Source organism: Epargyreus clarus, unplaced genomic scaffold (genome assembly GCF_041222505.1).
Source record: "Epargyreus clarus isolate Ecla_fem2 unplaced genomic scaffold, WU_Ecla_fem_2.2 ptg000023l, whole genome shotgun sequence".
Classification (NCBI taxonomy): Eukaryota; Metazoa; Arthropoda; class Insecta; order Lepidoptera; family Hesperiidae; genus Epargyreus; species Epargyreus clarus.
The window spans coordinates 2086692-2108007 of NW_027332230.1; the positions used below are offsets into that span (position 1 = coordinate 2086692).

General features: G+C 38.0%; 1 protein-coding gene across 2 annotated transcripts; it reads left to right on the forward strand.

Annotated features, from left to right (window-relative positions):
* Window positions 1–4089: 4089 nt before the first annotated feature.
* LOC140751472 (arylsulfatase I) lies at window positions 4090–21226 on the forward strand. 2 transcript variants are annotated; one of them, XM_073085340.1, is made up of 12 exons: window positions 4090–4407; window positions 9850–10009; window positions 10357–10516; window positions 10819–10913; window positions 12651–12718; window positions 13663–13816; window positions 14486–14643; window positions 14930–15078; window positions 15437–15579; window positions 16204–16354; window positions 18694–18810; window positions 19973–21226. In XM_073085340.1, exons 1-12 carry the CDS (start codon window positions 4321–4323, stop codon window positions 20220–20222), a joined length of 1692 nt encoding a protein of 563 aa, XP_072941441.1. In that variant the 5' UTR covers window positions 4090–4320; the 3' UTR covers window positions 20223–21226. The 2 variants fall into 2 exon arrangements, with proteins under 2 accessions (XP_072941441.1, XP_072941442.1); XM_073085341.1 differs by having other exon boundaries at window positions 4103–4407; window positions 19991–21226.
* The last annotated feature ends 90 nt before the right edge of the window (window positions 21227–21316 follow it).

The following is a 21316-nucleotide window of genomic DNA, read 5'->3' on the forward strand; positions in this document are numbered from 1 at the left end:
CCATTGTATTCTCTAAAAAAAACTTATACATGTCCACTCTAGCCAGTATACAAAAAATAAAGATTATCTTTAAATAAAAATATTCGAATATACAGTTTGAGTCGGTTCTTAATAAAAGCGTGGTAAAAATACCGTGATACCCCTTATTATATAACATCAGAATTTATTCTAAATAATTATTTAACAGTGGCAACTAGTGTGTTCTTAATGCAGACTATGGCATTTATGATGTTGTATATGTCATTTAATTATAATTACAGAGGCAAATAGGGATGTGTGATACATGCCTATTTTTGTCTAATATAAGCTCTGGAGCTTGCTGTGCGTGTTCCAATTAAAATCTTATATTTATACCGATATAAGTGACAGCTATAAAATAGGGCTATATATCACACGTCTGAATTTATGTATGACACTATGACACTAGCCGTGACAGTTGCAGCAATAATTAACTATAGCGCTACCGATGTTATTGTGTATTACATCTTTATATACCTTCGTTTATACCTCACTGGTAACTCTTGGACGAATATACAACAGCCATACTACAACAGTAGAATAAATAAAAGTATAACTATTATTATTCCTAGGAAAGGTACATTTTCTACACATTCAAAAATAGCCATACGTATATAGGAATATATGTGGAACAATAAAAGGGCGAGTACATATTGCAAATGTACATTGAATGCACTTGTATTTAAACACTTGCATAGATTTTTAAGATATAGAATATATAAAATATCGTAAATGTTGTGTATGTTTGATCAGTATTATGATAGCGATAGGGCCTAGCAGTTATATAGTATCATAATTGTATGACGTCTACTCTTACTCTATTATAACAAAATGTTTTAATTAAAATCGATATAAAACGCATATATTATCATTTATAAAAAATAGGATCGGAGGGTCCTAAATTTAGTCCCCTAGTTCCAGACCGCACTTATGGTTTTCTAAATTTCCTATCGGATAGAAACTAGTTTTTATCTCTTAATTCAGTAGGGAAGAAAAACATTTGAAGTTAACCGGAATGTCTAAGAATTCTGTATAGAACTTTATAAGTTGTGTGAAGTTTAATTACGAATTAGGTCGTACTTGGACTGCGTGTTAGACCGTGGTCTATATCTTCTTCATACTGAGATAGCAATACCCGCGGGCAGGGGGACAAAGAGGGGTCAATGATGAAACTTAATTTAGTTGATTTAGTGTACTTTGCAAACAAGTGTACTTGCCCTGTATAAAAAATATTTATACTTAAAATGCATTTTAGTAAGTCGCTTTTGGAGTCGTCACATTCGTAAATGGTTTGAATCATGAGCAGTCTAGTAATTAGGAAATTACGTTTGGGCCTGTTTCGGATGTTTTTTATAACATTATTTTTTATATAAGTGGCGATTATTTTATTCTCCATGTCGTAATTTATTAATTGTTCAAAGATTTGGCTATGTTACGGACCGTGGCATGTAAAGTTTTTATTATCATAATTTGTATGTATGTCCTTATTTATTATATTGTATATGTCGCTGTATTAGCGTCATGCACGCGCGGCGTTGTCGTGGTGTTTGATGAATAAAAGCTTGGTGTAGGAGCCCTTATTATGAATGTATGTTATATAGAACGTATGTATGAAAAATCATAAAATTTACTTTATGCGTTACTAATAAATTTGGGACAAGATTTTGAACATAAACGAATGTGTAGACTCCTAAGCACTGGTACGAGGTATGGACTGTAATTTACATGAATAAACTGATTGATATCTACCTGTTAGTTTTATTTTGTGATCCTCAGATATTATCGGGAAAAATGGGATGGGTCCGCAAACGGTTTTTCAATACCCAGTATACATGTCCTGTTCGACTTGTATACATGTCCTGAAACAAAAAATGTCCTAATCGGCCCATGGACATGCATACATGTCCGAATTTAGCGCCTTGGTATTTGGCTTATTTTAAATTATCTACGTATTATTTGAGGCTAAAAATATATGTATGTGAACCTATTTTACTGGTACCACGTATTCCTTCACGTCACTAGTACAAAAAAATAAAATGATGATATTTCTATTCAGTGACTTCTCGGTGTCAAGTGAAAAGTTTGGTAAGGCGCGCCCGGGCATCTTCGGCCGAGTTCGGCTGGACGAGTAAAAGTAAGTATAGTATAGTATCATTCACAGTAGAAGTAAACAAGACTAATGAACTTTTGTAACTGTAACGTAATAATGATGACGATTTGGTATATTTAATTTTTGAAGCCAAAAACTACTGCTTTGAACGATTTTTTTCTTTATCTTACCCACCTTACCTTACGTAGATATAAGGAAATAAAGTTTGTGATCATTTTCTATATTGTCAATTTTATTGATTTAACGTCGAAAGAAAGTCTTTGAACCGAGCGTGTTGACTACAATTCGCACGCAAGCATAATGTCGAGTAGTGATATTAATCCGTGCGTACGACATTCACTACACATGGTGTACAATTTACACTTTCTATACTTTTGTTTATGCGCGTATTGCGTGAACATGTAGCTAGTTATGTCCTGTTTTTATCGTGGACCTATATTATAATTATGTTCGCATATGTACCTATTCATATTATTCGATACTAACGTACTTACGAAAAACGTTTGGGATATGAAGAATTAATTGATAAATGCCAACATGTAAGCTAAAGCAGGTATATACAATGACAGGTTCGTATAATGGCCATCTGACAAAAATTATGAAATATCTTTCTAAGCCTGATAGAAGAAACCACTTAAGTTTATCTTATTATTTATTTTTATTATTTATTTATTTATTAAGCTGAATTAAACTACGCTCTGACTAGGCGGTGCCGCACCGTGCTCATTTGCTTTTGTATTTACTTCTTATATTCCATCCTTAACTCATATCCGTTGGAAAAAATAAAGCAATCACTATGAACATTATTAGACATAATGGATGAATCGCGAGCGAAAATGCCAAAAATAACTAGTCTAATGTGGGTAGGTACTTTCCGATTATCCCTGTAGTTCCGGGACAAGAATAGGGCTACGGTATCCCCTGCCTGTCGTAAGAAGCGACTAAAAGGGGGCTTCTGGGGTCGTGGGTGGCAAGAGTGCGAGCTCGAACCGCCCGGCCAACGGCTCTGGGAAGGACGGCGGTATGTGTGGTCGCATACCGTCGTACGCACCAGACGGTGCGGTGAGCGATAAGCTCACCTGGGCGGAGCCCGACGGGCATCGGGTACCTTTTCAAGCTTTCCCCCTCGTGAACAAAAAAAAAGGTACTTTCCGATGACGATCCTAAACAAAATCGTGATCATAATTCGTATATTGTAATGAGTTACTTATTTAGCTATGTACTCTAAAGTGTAGACTAACCAGTTGCAATTGGTTTAAACTGGCTCTTATTCTAAACTATCCTAACCCATTTAATCCCTCCCTAGTTACGACCTAAATTTTAGTACTTATGTATGTATGTACGCGATTAGACCTAAGGATAAGCCCACTCCGCTATTTGTCATTCATCATGAAATGTTATGCATATATGTATGATACTTAGTTGTTAAACAATATAAAATTAATAATAACTTTTTATTTCGGGGCGACTGATGTTAAAGTTACTTGAAACTTAAATGTAGGTATTTATAAAATGTCAAAAAGAATTAAATATGAATCAAAGCTGATAGGACCTTATTATAACAATTATCTATACTAATATTATAAACAGGAAAACTTTGTTTGCTTGTTTGGTTGTAATGAATAGGCTCAAAAACTACTGAACCGATTTTAAAAATTCTTTCAGCATTCGAAAGCCACGAATAACATAGGCTATATTTTATATGAAATAAATTTGATAAATAGATTTTGAGGCGGTACAAATTATGCCGGGTCAGCTAGTATAAGTATAAATTATAAGTAAAGTTTAACGTAGTAACTAATTTAATAACAATTAGAAATAGATGCACATTAATTGTGTTAATATAATGAGAAAAAGTTAAATGTTTTTTGTTACCAATTCAAGCATCAAACCGGATTATTTATCAGTTTATAAGTGAAACCAAGGACATTACTAATTACTAAAATAAACTGTGATAACCTGCTATGCATGCATGCTATCCTATATTTCATACCTAACTGTTGATTGGGGCGACCAATCGTTCACAATGAACAGTGACACTAAATAAAACAAACAACAATTGCATAATATGGATAACATCAACATAACTTGAACATGAGTTAATCAAGTTCAACATCGCACAACGGAGCGACCGACCGATTCGATAACACATTTGTCGCGAAGCCGGCTGTCGGTATTGCCGACCCGTCAGTATGCTGTCCCTCTTCATACTGTTCTGTGTGTTCAGTTGTACGCGAGGAACCAGACCCAATATCGTGCTGATCATCGCTGATGACCTAGTAAGTACACAGTTCAAAGCAATTCTCTAATTAATAGCTTTTTATGATATTAGTTAAAAATGCTTATCTTAAAATTGATCTGGATTTTCATTTATTAGTGAGTACCTATTTAAATTATCAATATTATTTAATTAACATCATCAAGTTGATAAGTACTCCATGTTATATTATATTTAAAGATATTCGTTTCTTTTTGTTCGGAAGCTTCTTTTCATGCGCTTCATGCACTTACCCTCAGTAAAAATTAAAATGAATGAGGGAAGTGAACAATTCTTAATATAATAATAATATTAAATTGCCTATTTAGACACTTAAAGTGATGTTAAAATATTTTTTCATATTTCGATGCATGTAGGTTACGTACATTAAACCAGAGGTTTTCACACTTTATAGTACGACCCCCTAGTATTTATGTAAAAATATATTTCCCGACCCCCATTACTTCTGCTGTTTCTAATATTGTTAACATAGTTAAGTAATCTATGATTGTTAAGTACAAAACCTCAAACAACAATCGTTCTTTATATTCATTATTAAGTAAACCAATTTTAAATAAAAATGTAAAAAAAATATATTTATTATTTCGTAACATCAAGCTACATCTATAAATTTATTTTTACGACACACCGGACTCTTCTATTTCAAAATTGACTTGCTAATGGGCTAACGGATTTCTGTAATGTATTCAAACCATTCCATGTCGCGACGGTGAGATTATGACAGGAGAACAGTGTTATAAATTTTTAAATAAGTTAAGGTAAAGTCACCTAATGCCGAGGGGTTCTGAAATTGGCACCAAATTCCGTGGTATTTACAAAAACGGCTTTTATAAACTATTTAACAACTCATTTTTACTGAAAGGTATGTTATTTAATAGATAATTTATCACTCTATTGTCATATGGCTATCGTAATAGTATTATGTGTATGGTTTTTTAAATAATCGCATACTTTTGCATTAGTGCCTTCATCAAACGTATGCTTCATACATTTTTGGCCTTTTGCACGTGAATGTCACGATTTCTCAATTAGTGATTTTTTCAATAAATTTGCATGTGTGTGATTATATTGATTATATACGGAAACGATAACATTTAAATATTATCCTTATTTCTTAACAGATTAGGGGAATAAATAAGTTTAAAAATACAGCGGCATTAGGTGACAAATATTTTGGGCTGTACCTTAAACCGAGGTATACCACGGAATAGCAATTTCATAGACCTGTTTTTAATTTCAATTTTGTAGTTGTTTTTATGAATAAGCATGTCTTGCTTCGAATTTGACAAATTTAATACTCAATTAATATCGAAATCATTTTCCGAGGTACTGCATTGTACTGCGTTACCTAATTGTATAATATCAAAGATGATCTATCTATGTACATTCCTAATTTCTTCTATGGGACAACTAAGGAGAGAAAATGAAGTTCATTCAGATATGGATGTAATATTGAACAAGTATTGTATATTATTATGTACATATTTCAATAAAGCATATTTCTGCCTCTAAATTGTGTAAAAGTCTTTTAGTATTTAATAATCGGAATTTGGAAACGTGATTTTTAGTTATGAAACGCTATTCCGATGTATATAAGTCGGAATTAGGTTATATGGGCACATTAATCCGCGGCATAACCGCAAAATACTATACAGGGTGTTTAAAGTTTTCATTGGTTTTTAAAAACTTTGCTATTGTTTGTATCAGGAATTCGCTTAATCCTAATTAATGAAGAATTAACATTGTTATACGATTTTAATAGATAAACTCCTTTGCAAAAAAAACGGGCACCTTACACACACACTTTACCTTAGCTTTTCTATGGGTAAATATTATTATATTTTTAGTATGTCATTAGCTTGGATGACTAGAAATTTCTTATTATCAATGAGAATCTAGTTTTTTAACACTTTTATCCTGGTATCGGTGTTTTAGTCAATGTAAACAGAGAGCCGTGTTAAAATGGACATTTTTATGGGTATAATGAAATTAAGACTACGAGTATTTTTATGGTATTTTAATAAAAGAGACATTAAAAAATAAAAATTAATAACGAGTATGACCTCCTCTTGCAGCGATTACGGCATGTAATCGTCTTGGCATGCTTCCCACCAGGCTTTTGATGGTGTCCTGTGGAATGTGTTCCCACTCAGTCGAGATTACACGTTTAAGCTCTCTGATGTTTTGTGGAGGTGGTTGGACAGATCGTACTCGCCTTTTTAGGAGGTCCCAAACATGCTCAATGGGGTTAAGGTCGGGGCTCCGCGCTGGCCAATCCAAACGACGAATACCGACCTCTTGCATATAAGCATCTACGTCGCCAGAACGGTGGGCCCGAGCATTATCGTCCATGTAAATGGCATCTTCACCAATTACAGTCAGTGCGGGTTGTGCATTTTGAGAAAGGATTTCTGTTATGTACCTATGCGCATTTAGTGAGCCATTTTCTATGAATACTATCTCGGTACGATAGTTGGAAGTTACGCCCGCCCAAAACATAACGGACCCTCCACCATAAGGGGTGATTTCTTCAAAACACACATCGGCATAGCGTTCCCCTGGTCTTCGTAACACTCGCCGACGTCGGTCCTCACCATGCAGACAAATTCGAGCCTCATCGGAGAAGAGTACGCTACTCCAGTTACCTGGTGTCCAAGATAGGCAATTTCTAGCGAACCTCAACCGCGCAATCCGGTGCTCACGGAGTAACTTGGGGGCCCGCGCTGGTCGTCGACTACGTATATCAGCAGCTAAAAGTCTTCTCCTCACAGTCCATAGGCTAACTTGTGCTCCTCGTACCTCTTCAAGGTTTCTTTTGAGGTCTATGTAACTGCATTTGCGGTTCCTCAGCGCCTGAGTCACTAAAAAGCGATCGTCTCGCGGCTGTGTGCAACGTTTTCTCCCAGAACCTTGCCTTCTCTGAACGGAACCTGTCTCTTGGTATCGAGTCCAGGTTCTTTGTACGGTTGAACGACTCACGTTTAACCGCTGTGAGACGTAACATTGGCTACACCCCTCTTCCAGCAGCGCTATAATTTTACTAGCTCTCATTGCTTTTTCTGCCATTACGATAGACACAAAGATATCTGTTTTAAGTCACAATAAGGCAGAATTATGCGATAAACATAAATTGTTGTACTAAAAATAACGAAAAGTTACTTTTAGTTGCTTGATAACCTTTTAACCGCAAACCCGCGAAAAGTGTCACAAAATGAAAAAGGGATTAATAATTTAAAAAACAAAAGTTTTGAATTTGGAATGAACTTTTTTTCATACCCAGACTCTTTATTAAGTGCCAGTAACATAGTTTGGCTATTAAAACCTCTGAAGAACTAAATTATTACCAATAATGTTAAAAAATCAAACCCGCCCGTTTTTTTTGCAAAGGAGTGTATTTAAATAAGAAATAGAACATTTTATGACGTTTTTATTTGATTAAATTACTCAAAACGAAATAATTCTGTAAACCGCATGACGATATTCCATATTATTATTATTTCTGGTGTACAATAATAAACCCTTTTATAAAGTACACGAAGAAGAATGTGCAAAATTGTATTGCAGATACACGAATTGACTGCAGTTTAAAAAAAATTACATGAAATACATATTTTAAACCAGTCAAGAAACTATACTGTAAAAAAGTTTTATTTCGGCAGCTTCCCTTTAATCATAACCAAGAACACTTTTGATAAAGCTACTCTTTAAATAATAAAAAAAATAAATCAAAATTGAAACTAAATTCAATAAAGAACTATTATTTTAATGCACCATGTAGCAGTGGTTCTATCTCTTTCACTCCCTTATTTTGTATACTCGGATTACTCGGAATTAGGAACCAAATACATCGGAATAAGGATTTTTACATCGGAATTAGGGTTTTCTGACTTGGTTCATATTTATTTAAAAAACATATTTAAATCAATATTTAAACGTCAAATGTCGAGTCTATTTCAAGAGTACAGATAATAAAGCTTCTGATAAAATTATCTAATTCCTTATTAAGCCGTAGTAAATGCTTAATATTTGACGCTCTTTATAGTTTTGGTGAAAATACCGCGGAAATAGGTGACTTTACCTTATTTATTCTTATTTTGTAATCCAGCTGGTACAACAATTTTAAGCCGACAGTGGTCACGTGGTAAACCTATGGAAAAAATGTTAGTAAATATAGTTATATCAACTTTTAAAATCCATGCATAACCCCAAGTCGCGTATATTTGTAATATCTATTGATGGTTGTGTTCAATATTTAACTGGGCATATATCTTGCGTACCTAAGTATCCTTGTATCTATATTGGTGTTCTGTGCGCGTCATTAAATAGAATACAACTATTATTACATTATGTCACTATTTTGATTTGCAAAATAATTGTACAGGGGCAACTTATCTGGTTACCTATTCTTCATTCATCCAGTTATGCTTTCTACAGGGTCTACACGATTTAAAGTGGATAGATGTAGTAAGACTCCTATACTTAGTAAATCATTACTGCAAATAATGTATTTCAAGTGCTCACTTCACGGCCGGTCGTAAGAAATGGTTCAAGGTCTGCTCATCGATTACGACGGTGATAAAAACAGATTTACTTATAAATGAAAAATCTTACACAATCGTTTATCTCGTTTTGCTTACAAATTGCATCACTGAATGAAATGTGTGGAACGTAATTAGCTTCTTAAAACGGCTAAAAATTCCAAATTACAGGTTGAGAATCAAGATTATTTTATGGAATTGAAGCAATAACCAACTAAGTATGCAGGCTGTGTATTTGGTAAGCTACCGTTATTGCTAACGGACATCTGTAATCCGGCCCGAATAAATTCGGAAAATTACCAAAGGTCACAAATAAATAGATGCCCCTGAGGACTAAGTTGAAACTTCTCTGCCTTACCGCACCTATCAAGCCGTAGGTTTAACTCTGCGTGTCCCAGTAGTCTCGGGAATAGAATAGGGCTACGGTATCCCCTGCCTGTCGTAAGAGGCGACCAAAAGGGGGCTTCCGGGGTTGCGAGTGGTAAGATTGGGAGCTCGAACCGTCCAGCAAGCAACCCCGGGAAGGACGACGGTATGTGTGGTCGCATACCGTCGTAAACACCAGATGGTGTGGGAGGAGCCAAAAGTGCTCCCCCAGGGCAGAGCCCGATCGGGGCATTGCCCTTGGAGGACTCCGGTTGTGTTCCCTCGGAGATCCCGGAGTTCTCCAACAAGCGTTTAGGACGACCACCGGGGGGTTTTAGTGCGGTAAACATCCCACATAACCCGGCGTCGCTCCCACGTTACCTTTTGACGGTTTCCCCCTCGTAAACAAAAAAAAAAAGTTAAACTCTGCTGGTAGGTAAAGGAATTTGATTGTGGTTCATTTCATGTTACATTTTTTTTTCTTAGGTATAGCGTTCTTCATAATGGATACTCTATTAATCATTGCAATGATTTCGCAGGGATGGAACGACGTAAGTTTCCACGGCTCGGGACAGATTCCCACGCCCAATATCGATGCATTGGCGTTCTCCGGCATCATGCTGCAGAACTACTACGTGACCCCTATATGCACCCCGTCTAGGGCGTCGCTTATGACCGGCAAATATGCCATTCATACAGGTATTAGTATTACCAGTTTTACAAAGATTAAGAATATAGGCCAACATGGTAGATGACACCGATCTATCTTCAACCTAGACAGCACAGATACCGCCCTCCCAAATATGTAACTTGTAACAGCAGTATTAAATGCTGTATAGTCTCGTTTAAAAGATTTTAAGTAGGTACCTATGTGCTAGATTTTAATCGATTGCAAATGATTTTTTTTTTATAAGCTCGTTTTTCATTTTATTTCATTAAAGAAAACGTAAATCCTGTAAGTAAGTGTGAGCTGGCATAAAAACACGCGTGTACGCATGTCGCTGGGAAAGCCTTCCGATTTATTGTTATCAATGCTGATAAATCAGGTATGCAACACACTGTGTTGTACGGCGCCGAGCCACGAGGTCTGCCGCTCACCGAGAAGCTGCTGCCGCAGTACTTGAAGGAGTTGGGATACCGGACACATTTGGTCGGGAAATGGCATCTGGGCAGTTACAAGAGGGAGTACTTGGCGTTGAACAGAGGGTAGGTTTGTGTCTTCGACTTCAACCCTTTACTGTCCAACTGTCAATGACGGTCTATCTGATAAGGATTTTTAGACTATAAAGATGTGAAAATTCGCACATTGCCAGCGCGATGGACTATGGCCTAATCAATTCCTCACTATAAAGACAACCTGTGCCCGGCTGTGGGACAGTAATGCGTTGACTACTTAAATAATAAAAAAAATCTGGAACGGGTATTTAAAGCTTAAACCCTTAACGCGAACCTGAGTTTTATATGATATTTTGATATCTTAACGAAATAACAAACATAATATCTTTTAGTTTCGACACCCATCTCGGTTTCTGGACAGGAAAAATTGACATGTACGACCATACCACCCAGGAGAAGGGCTCTTGGGGCTTCGACTTCAGACGCGGTAAGATTTCAAGGAAATATAAATAAGCTAGAATAGTTTATAAAGTAACTACTTATCTACGCTTCGGTCTTACTTTTGTCAGCTTTAAAATTTTGAAGGGTGTGGTACTTTCGGGGGGCATTTCAACTTCGTAATAAGTAGATATGCGTCGGTAATCTGACCTCAAGAAAGACTTCAGTCCATTTCATTCATTCATCCTCATCCTCTATTTGTGGATGATTACATAAGTCTTTTGGCGGCAGTAACCATTTACTGTCAATAGGGCTGTGTATTCGTTTGCTATTTCTCATAATTCTATATATGCGAAGAATATTTTACGGTTTAAGATATTTATTTTCTAAAAGAGTACAACTCACTTACATAAAAAATACATGTTCATTTTCAAATAAATACATCAAGCATCGGAACAAAATAAAATTGTTGAGATTTTACAATTGTAGGTAGGATTGCATTTGTCCCTGTAGTTCCGGGACTAGAATAGGGCTACGGTATCCCCTGCCTGTCGTAAGAGGCGAGTAAAAGGGGGCTTCCGCGGTTGCGGGCGGCAAGAGTGGGAGCTCGAACCGTCCAGTAAGCGACCCCGGGAAGGACGGCGGTATGTGTGGTCGCATACTGTCTTGAACACCAGATGGTTTGAGAGGAGCGAAAACTGCTCTCCCAGGGCAGAGCCCGATCGGGGCATCGCGCTTGGAGGACTCCGGTTGTGTTTCGTCGGAGATCCCGGAGTTCTACAACAAGCGATGAGGACGGCCACCGGGGGGGTTTTAGTGCGGTAAAAATCCCACATACCTCGACGTCGCTCCCACGTCTTCGGGTACCTTTTGAAGGTTCCCCCTCGATAAAAAAAAAACAGGTAGGATTGCATTATTAAGAATAAGAATAGTGGAATATTACAAGGTATAGTTAACAGTTCAACAATTTAGATGTGGGTAAGAATCAAAAATGCTTCTACTTTATTAAGTGTGGTTTAGATAGACATTGATAGAAGTCATTTAAATAGAAATTGTGATGGGAAAATATAACAATGAATTAAGTTTAATTATTGATTATTAACATATTTAGTGTTACCGGAACATTCTTAATCCTTATCCTTACTAATATTATAAATCCGAAAGTAACTCTGTCTGTCTGTCTGTCTGCCTGTCTGGTTGTCTCTTCTTCACGCCCAAACCACTGAACCGATTTTAATGAAATTTTGTACAAAGATAGTCTGAGACCCGAGAAAGGACATAGGATAGTTTTTATCCCAGAAATCCCACGGGAACTAGGGATGGCGATCTAAGATCTAAGCCGCGGGCAAAAACTAGTTGAAACATATATTTATTTAGAGATTAACAAATAATTACTTAGTGTCTTACAAAATCCTTCAAGATGTGGAACTTAAGTGTTTTTTTAAATAGTGCAAAACATTGTATTTGTTTCACGTCACTAGGAAGTTTATTATACATCTGCGCTCCTTCATATAATATATTATACTTTCCGTAACTAGTTCGCGGCGGCCTAAGACATATGTTGTTGCTTTGTCTAGTTTTATGATTAAGTATTTGTCCTTTTTTAGTGAATGATATTTTTGAGTGTATGTATTTTAGACCAGTAAATCCTTGCTTTATCAAGAAATGTACCTTTCAAATCAAATCAAATCAATTTATTTGTGAATAAGGTAACATATTATAGCTGTTGTGTTGCTATCTGTCTATAAATAGGTATTCGGTAAATAAAATTGTCTTAATTTTTCAGGGTACCAAGTGGCACATGATTTGTTTGGTGTTTATGCTACAGATATCTACACCGACGAGTCGATCAAGGTAAAAACAGAGATTCATTACTGATTCAAATTTATCATGCTATAGGCACATAGGTATTCGATATGAAATGACGTAGAATCAGTACAGTACAGTTCGATATGGTAACTATTTATAGCGTAAAACAGTTTTTGGCGACCATCAATTCTCAAGGGTGGCAACACATGGCTTTAGGTAGAACCCTAGTTTTATATGAAGTTGGTTATACATGTCATTATGAAAAGGGGGTGTGACTCTTCAATCTACGACTACAGTCTGCAAGTACCTATAGCACTAATATTAGAGGATGCTGTCCCTTTTTTATGTTTCTTACTCGCTTAACTATTAAAGAGAATGAGCGAATGAAGATAAATATAGCTATTGCGGGTACGGGCAATTTTCAGTCAATAACAATAGATAAGAACGAATTGGTTTAACTTATTTAAACCGTATGCGTCACGTAATTGTTGAAAATTAAATAGTACTTCTATTGTACTATCTTATATATAAAATTCTCAGTCACAATGTTAGTTACCGTACTCCTCCGAAACGGCTTTACCGATTTTCACCAAATTTATATGCATATTCACTAATATTCAGTAGGTCCGAGAATCGGCTACTATCTATTTTTCATACCCCTAAGTGATAAGGGTTGACAAACCCTTAACATTTTTTTTATTTATATGGCAACATAGCGTTTGCTGGGTCCGCTAATATTTAGGTATCTACTTTTGTTTCAACAATGCAATTGCTCAAATAAAGAACGTAAAATAATATAGGGGTATCGCAACCACAACTTACTATTTTTAGGATAATATTAACGTTGATTTTATTGTTGTTTGAAAATTCTCAATTTACGGTTTTACACATTATAGAGAACGAGTTACAAGTAAATAGAAAATTTCCATTTTTAAATGCCCGGCGTATGGGCGTTGTCCTTGATTTAATTATACAATGATATCGTACAGATAATAAAGTCTCACAACAAGAGTTCGCCGCTGTTCCTGACAGTGGCGCACTCGGCCGTGCACTCGGGCAACCCGTACGAGCCGCTGCGGGCGCCGGACGCACTCGTCGCCAACTTCTCCGCCATCAACAACCGACAGAGGCAAAAGTATGCGGGTTAGTCGCTGCTCGGTTAACATTGTGTAAGATAATTTGGTGTGATGGCTTTGGGAATGGATTATTTTATGGATATTAGACGAACTGTCAGAAGCTTTTTGAGTCATCAATAGGGAGCAAGGCTTCGACGTGTGGGAGCTGGAGGCCTTTTTTTTACGAGGGGAAACCTTCAGAAGGTACCCGGTGCCCGGTGTGTGGGAGCGACGCAGGGTTATGTGGGTGCGTACGACGGTATGCGACCACACATACCGCCGTCCTTCCCGGGGCCTCTGGCCGGGCGGTTCGAGCTCCCACTCTTGCCGCCCGCAACCCCGGAAGTCCCCTTTTAGTCGGCTCCTACGACAGGCAGGGGATACCGTAGCCCTATTCTGGTCCCGAAATTACAGGGACAAGGAGCTGGACGCCTACAGGAATGCCAAAGGGCCCATCGAAATTTGAAAGGCGTTACCCTTTAGTGCTCTAACCTTATCAAAGGCTAGAAAGATATTCGATTTCTATAATTTCCTGCATGTTTATATGATTATTTTGGCTTCATTATAACTTAGTATGAATATAACTACCTAAGCATCGTAGCCTACGATTCGTATATATGTATTGTTTAATTTATAGCATTTTAGGTACCTATAAATATTTAGTTAATCTCAAGCTAGATCTTAATTAAAATTACAGCTGTTCTCACAAAATTGGACGAGTCGGTGGGCAAAGTAGTGGAAACGCTACAGAATGAAGGGATGTTGCAAAACACCATAATACTGTTCAGTACGGACAACGGCGGACCTGCTGCTGGTTTCAACGACAATGCCGCATCAAACTTCCCTCTTAGAGGAGTAAGTAGTTAATTTTTGATACTTAGTATTATTTTTAGGTAATTAAAGAAGTAAATGGGTCGACCTGATGGTAAATGCTCCTTGCCGCTTATGGACGTTTGTGATCAACCCAAATCATCTGAGATTGGCCACATATGCGTTGCTACATATTTATCGACTCAGCAGGATAAGCACACATTACTATGTGTGCTCATCCTGCTGAGTCGATAAATACCTACTTGTATGATTAGTCCTAAAGGAAATTTTGAAGTATTGTTGTATTAAAGTTCTTCAATTATATTTCTAGGTAAAGAACACATTATGGGAGGGAGGGGTACGAGGTGTGGGGGTGCTGTGGAGTCCCCTGCTTACGCAGAAGGCCAGGGTGGCCACGCAGAGGGTGCACATCGTGGACTGGCTGCCCACCCTGCTTAGCGCTGCGGGGTTTAATCTCGGGTAACGCATTTTACATAATATTCAAATATTTTCCCTACAGTTTACCAATAGTTTTATATAAGTAAAGGTCATTAAATTTTAGGTTTATATTCAATATAGATATATAATACAAATGACGATTTTCCTCAACAACTGGCTCAGCTTAATGAGCCACTCGTTCGCTAGGACAGAATTAGAAAATTTTCATATATTGCACACCAACCTGTGCCTATCTTAGACAGTCTGCATTGCAGAATCTGCATCCTGCATCTGCATTCCAGCATCATAGTAAAGTGTGCTCCTTCCATTAGGCATAGGTATACGTAAACGGAGCCATAACCTAGCAATGACTTATTGCGACCATCATTATATTTTACAGTACACTACATGATCTGGACGGCATCGACCAATGGGAGGCGCTATCGGAGGACCTCAAGTCAAACAGGACTACTCTCGTGCACAATATTGACGATATTTTTGGCAGCGCCTCCATCACCATGGATGAGTGGAAAGTTCATAAGGGTATGTTTTTATTTATGACTGCGTGACGTAACACGTCTTCTCAAATTCTTAAATAATGTAAGAGATATTTTTTTCAGTATCAGTGTTTCACGTACGATATAATCACGGTTAAAAAAAATTGGTAGCGGGAGATCTCCCCCCCTAGATGATCATGTCCGGGTATTGACTGTATTCTGACAGCCTTAATTCGGAGCGTGTATATAAATACAAAATGTTGCGAAGACTTAGATAGCGTACTTAATTCAGAAAGCATAATTTATTAATTCATTGAAAGAAGTTGCCATAGCGTAGTTCAAAAGCGCCATCGCTGGTGAGTTACGAGAAGTCACCACACATGTAATAGTGTGTACAATACTCATTTACTTTGTAATAAACAGAAAAGAAGTTTAGTTATGTATTGCATTTTTTTACTCTTGACATTTTTAAGGATTATTTTCTAAATTGATTTGTCTTATTTATTATTAATCAGTTTTATAACCGTGCAGTTTGTTTATTTATTTAGTCCATTCGCAATCGTACCGTGTGTTACAATGTGCCTGAATAAAGTATTTTCTTTCTTGCAATATCTTATCTTATCTCATCCGTGTCAGTGCACGGTACACGACAAGGCCGGTACGGTTCCAGGCACGAACTACAACGGCGCGTGGGACTTCTGGTACGGGCCGAGCGGGCGCGACGCGGCGTACGACGCGGCGGCGCCGGGCCGCGCGCGCGCCGGCCGCGCGGCGCGGGCGCTCGGCCTCATGCCCGCCGACGACACCGTCGCGCAGCTCAGGTGACCCGCTGCAGCACGTGCTAGTGTGTACTGAATGGGAAACCAGATGGGCGAAGAAATCGTGGAAGGCCAACACTCAGGTGGCTAGACGGTGTTGAACGCGACCTGAAGGCTCTGGGCGTGACGAAATGGAGAGAGAGAGCCAAGAATGGACCGGACTAGAGAAGTATTTTGGACGAGGCCGAAGCCCACGCGTGGCTGTAGCGCCTTAGGTGATGATGACATGGTAGTGTGTGCAGGCTCTTGCACGATTGAAAGCAGCCTTTATTTAATAAGTTTTTATTGTAGAGTTCGCGTCAAACTGCTAGTCCGCTCTGAAGTTGTTGCGAGCAGGTGTAGCCATACAATTTACTATGACGACGCGATTCATTTACTATATTCACAGCGAACTAGCAGTTTTACACGGACTATCTAAATATGGAGATTAAACTAACTTATATTTCAAGAAAAGCTTCTCGCCAGCCGATCATCCCGAATAGAACAATTAGTGTATGGAACGGCGGTTTACTTTATTTTGTGGAGGACGGAGGAGGAGAAGGAGGTAGATAAAAGAAGCTGTCTTAGCTAACGTTAAACGGTAGAAATCGATTGTGTAACGATACATAAATCTCTAGGGGTGGGGGGTAGCTGCCTCTCTTGGTGGCTCCTCTTAGGGACGCCCTTTCCAGGGCATCATGTTCAACCAAGAAATCACAATTGATTGATTATAATCTTTGATCACTAATAAGAACTAGATACACAAGCAGCGACAAAAAAATGCCGCGACGAAAAGAGCACCCAAATAGACATTTGGGTGTATCAGAATGTATAAACCATTTAAATTGTAAAGTCTGTGACTGGCTAAAACTACTACTACTACTACTATAAAGGCTGAAGTAGAATTTTCAAATACAGTGAAATAGGCGTTTCATTATTTTTATCAAGAAAGCCAAATAAAAGTTTCATAATAGGTATCTGCTTCAAAAACAAATGTTCAAACAATATTATCCTATTTTATCCTCGTAGTGCTCATTCACGCTATATAAAGAACCTATGTGTAAAATTCCAGCACGCTAAAGTTCAGCGGTTTCCCTTTACGTTGGTGTCTGGCGCAGCAACCTACGCATTTAGTCAGACAGTCACCTCGATGTGTTATATATATATATGTATACATCATATAATATGTGTGTAATCTCCTTTTAATTTCCTTTATTTTGATACCCCACTCCATAGGTTTGGTTAACTTTTTTTGAAATATTACTATTTCGCGCTAAAAATCCGCCATTTTGAATTTTTTTTCTAACACCTATCTAAGGACACTCGGGTCATTGAGACGAATATAATGACACCTTACTTGTCGACATTCATTCAGCCGTTTGTTAGATCCGATCAAATAAATATAACCCTTATATAACCGCGCGATAAACATAACCCTTCCTTGGCAGTCGGGTAAATATAATTGAAATAAATGTTGGTTTACTACATATTTCTTTAGTCGGCGGCAATATATTTCGTTGGGTAACGGCGTAAACAGCTTGTTGATTTTTTAATTAAATTACTTGTATTTGGTTATATTTTAATTTTAAACTTATATTTGCATTATAATAAATTGTGTCTTCACATTACTTTCATTGATAAATTATTATTATGTTCATTAAAATTAATTACTTCGGCCTAATAAAAATATTAAGTTATAATTTATAATAACCGTATAAAGTAATGATAGTTCGTCTCCACTAATTCCTTGTCCAAGTGACAAACCTGTCAAAGTGATAGCTTATGACAGCTAGCTTATGTCGTAAAAATTTATTGCTTTTGGTAAGCAGTTTTTGAAAAACACCGTTAAATAATAGTGATAAGGTTGATTTTGCATTAATTTTTGATTCTGTCGCTTAGAATTTTATAAACACGTTTGTCGCCACTTTTTAAGTTCATTTTTGTATGGGATTGTGTATCTAGTTCTTATTAGTGATCGAAGATTATAATAACCAATTTATAAAAATGAATCGCAAACACTCCGTGCGCCCTTCAACCGTCGCGCATTTTAACCCGTTGCGTGAATCTATGGTTACTCTTATTAGTTTTTTTAACTACCAAAGCGTACACATACATGCCAGTTTTGCGAAAGTCCTTACGTTGAATTGAAACCAATATAAAGCAGCACAACAGCGTTCCAGTTTAGTCCTCAGGGGTAGCGGCGCATCTGTGGCCGACCTCAGGTAGGTATATATAATCCTATCTGGGGTTCATAACAGATGTCCATAGGCGGCAGTAGCCACTTACGATCAGGTGGACTGCATGCTCGTCTGCTACTCCTATATTATAAAAAAAAAACAAGTAACTCGCTGTGTGCTCTGCAGGGAGGCGGCGACGGTGCAGTGCGGCAACCACGAGCCCGCCGCGTGCCGCCCGCTGCTGGCGCCCTGCCTCTACAACATCGAGGACGACCCCTGCGAGACCAGGAACCTGGCCGACAAGTATCTAACATTACTTTTTATCGTTAAGCCGTTTGTCCACCGCCACCGTCACCAACCCGATAATTAATAACGGCGGCGAAGTTGCGGAACATACATTTACTATAGCCGCCTGTCCACCGCACGTCCATTACCAGAGAACCGTCATCCCGGCCGCCGATATTTCGAGTAGATCAGCGTGACCGCTAGATCGGCACCGAGATTGTAACGGGCCAATGTGTCTGCAATATAAAACACGTTTGAACTTGTCCATACACTGCCGTCACACGCGTGACAACTGGAACAATCTAATAATACAAACCGGCGATATCGGTCGCGGTGTACAAACTATCGCCGTCACGTCATATTAAAATCGGCCCGAAATAATCTTGGTCTCGGTATCGGCTCGGTGACGGTGGCAGTGGACCAACGGCCTTATTCACCTTTTACCTCACTTTTGAACAAACTATATCACTAGGTTACCACATTTACTCGCCGTAGGCGTCGATAGCGCCCACTGGCGCGGTGACCCTGTAGTTCCGGGACTAGAATATGACTACGGTATCCCCTGCCTGTCGTAGGAGGCGACTTAAAGGGGACTTCCGAGGTTGCGGGCGGCAAGAGTGGGAGCTCGAACTGTCCAGCAAGCGACCCAGGGAAGGACGGCGGTATGGGTGGTCGCATACCGTCGTAAACACTACATTGTGTGGGAAGAGCGACAACTGGTCCCCCAGGGTAGAGCCCGATCGGGGCATCGCGCTTGGAGGGGTCCGGTTGTGTTCCGTCGGAGTTCCCGAAGTTCTCCAACAAACTTTGAGGACGGCCACCGGGGGGGTTTTAGTGCGGTAAAAATCCCACATAACCCGGCGTCGCTCCAACGTCGTCGGGTACCTTTTAAAGGTTTCCACCTCGAGAAAAAAAGGTTACCGCAGCACATAATTTATTCGTATTAGTAAATCTCATAAAAAAATCAAGCAGAAATAATAAGTACGCATTGACTCACTAAATTTTATGATGACTAAAATCAGAAGAGCGTGTCTAGGATTTTAATCTTAAACCGCGTGATTTAACAGATTAATCTGCATGGGAGTCCGAATTGGAAACAACTAACTATGCTGTGTCTGCAATAATATGTACTCGTGTACCATGAATTACATCAAGAGCAAAGTCAGTCATTTTGAACTAGACTATTTTTCTATTCCAGGGAACCAGAAGTGTTGCGAAGAATGTTGGATGAGCTTGAGAGAATAAACCGAACGGTAGTGCCACCAAGCAACAAGGAGCTCGACCCCCGAGGCGACCCTAAATACTGGGGCAGGGTCTACACCAACTTCGGGAACTATCTTCCTGATTTGGCGGCAATCTCTAAACCATCTTCAAAAACTACGCAATACCACAGTGTAAATAGCTTTTTTGATATTTTTTTACCTTCCTGATTAGTAAGAAAGCAAGTGGTTTTACTGCAAGCTAATTTGTACTAAGTATAGTAAATTGTGAAGACGAATGCAGATGTGATATTGTTTGTTATGTTAGCTTCCCATTGGGGTGATTTATTATAAAAGGTTTCTGATGAACCACGAAGTAAGAAGACAGAATCCGCCATTATGTCAAGGAAGAGAAATCGCGTGATTAAAGATAAAAGAGCCTAAAATTTTTAGTTCGGTTTGAAATTATCTGAAACGTAAAAAAATTTTACATTTCAGATAATTTCAAACCGAATAGCAAAAAAAAAAAAATATGTGCCCTTTCAGCATAAATACCTATTAACCCTTAGCTATAGGCCCTTTTACCTTTAAGCACGCGAAATGTTACGCAAATTTGGTCCGTAAGTTTAATGTGCTTAGGACTATAATTGCATTAGGACCAATTACTGCCATCTATGGTGAAGTAGCGGAACTACATCTTCAAATTATCTAAAATACTAAAAGATAATAAATGCTTTTAAATTTTATAGCAAACTAAATCTTAATATTGTATGCGCCTAAGTTGGTTTTAAATATTCACGTGTATATTTTAGAATAGTTTTGAGCTAACTATAAACGGCCAATAAAATGTTATTTACTTTAGTAGCTTTATATGTAATAAGAAATACGTAAGTGTGAGTTTAGAGACAGTGGTTCCGATACGTTCGCTCGTAATTAGCACTTCCACTTGTTTATCTGTTCCATTGAAAAAACTGTTTTCATATCCACACGTATTTTCGGCAACCTTTAATAAATTCATTTAATTATTTAATCTGGATAAAGTGGAATCCTGGAAAGACCATGAGTGTTGATCATAATTATATGCATGACCTTTGGATTTTGAAGCTAAAATAAAACAGCAAAGCTGTAATTATTTTAATGCGCGTATGTATTTCTTTAACGTGTAAATGTTGGTCGATATGAAAGGTACTTTAATTTTAAAGTAATGTTTATTGAATAAAGAACAGTAATTTAAATATATTTTTATTGATATTCCAAACGTGATTGAAGGTGGTAGAGAACACTTTGTGGTTTGACTCCGGCGGCACTACCGCCACTCCTATTTC

Coding starts and splice junctions, on each gene's coding strand:
- LOC140751472 (XM_073085340.1), top strand. CDS start 4,321: ATGCTGTCCCTCTTCATACTGTTCTGTGTGTTCAGTTGTACGCGAGGA. Junction 4,408..9,849: donor TGATCATCGCTGATGACCTA/GTAAGTACACAG, acceptor ATGATTTCGCAG/GGATGGAACGACGTAAGTTT. Junction 16,355..18,693: donor GACACCGTCGCGCAGCTCAG/GTGACCCGCTGC, acceptor TGTGCTCTGCAG/GGAGGCGGCGACGGTGCAGT.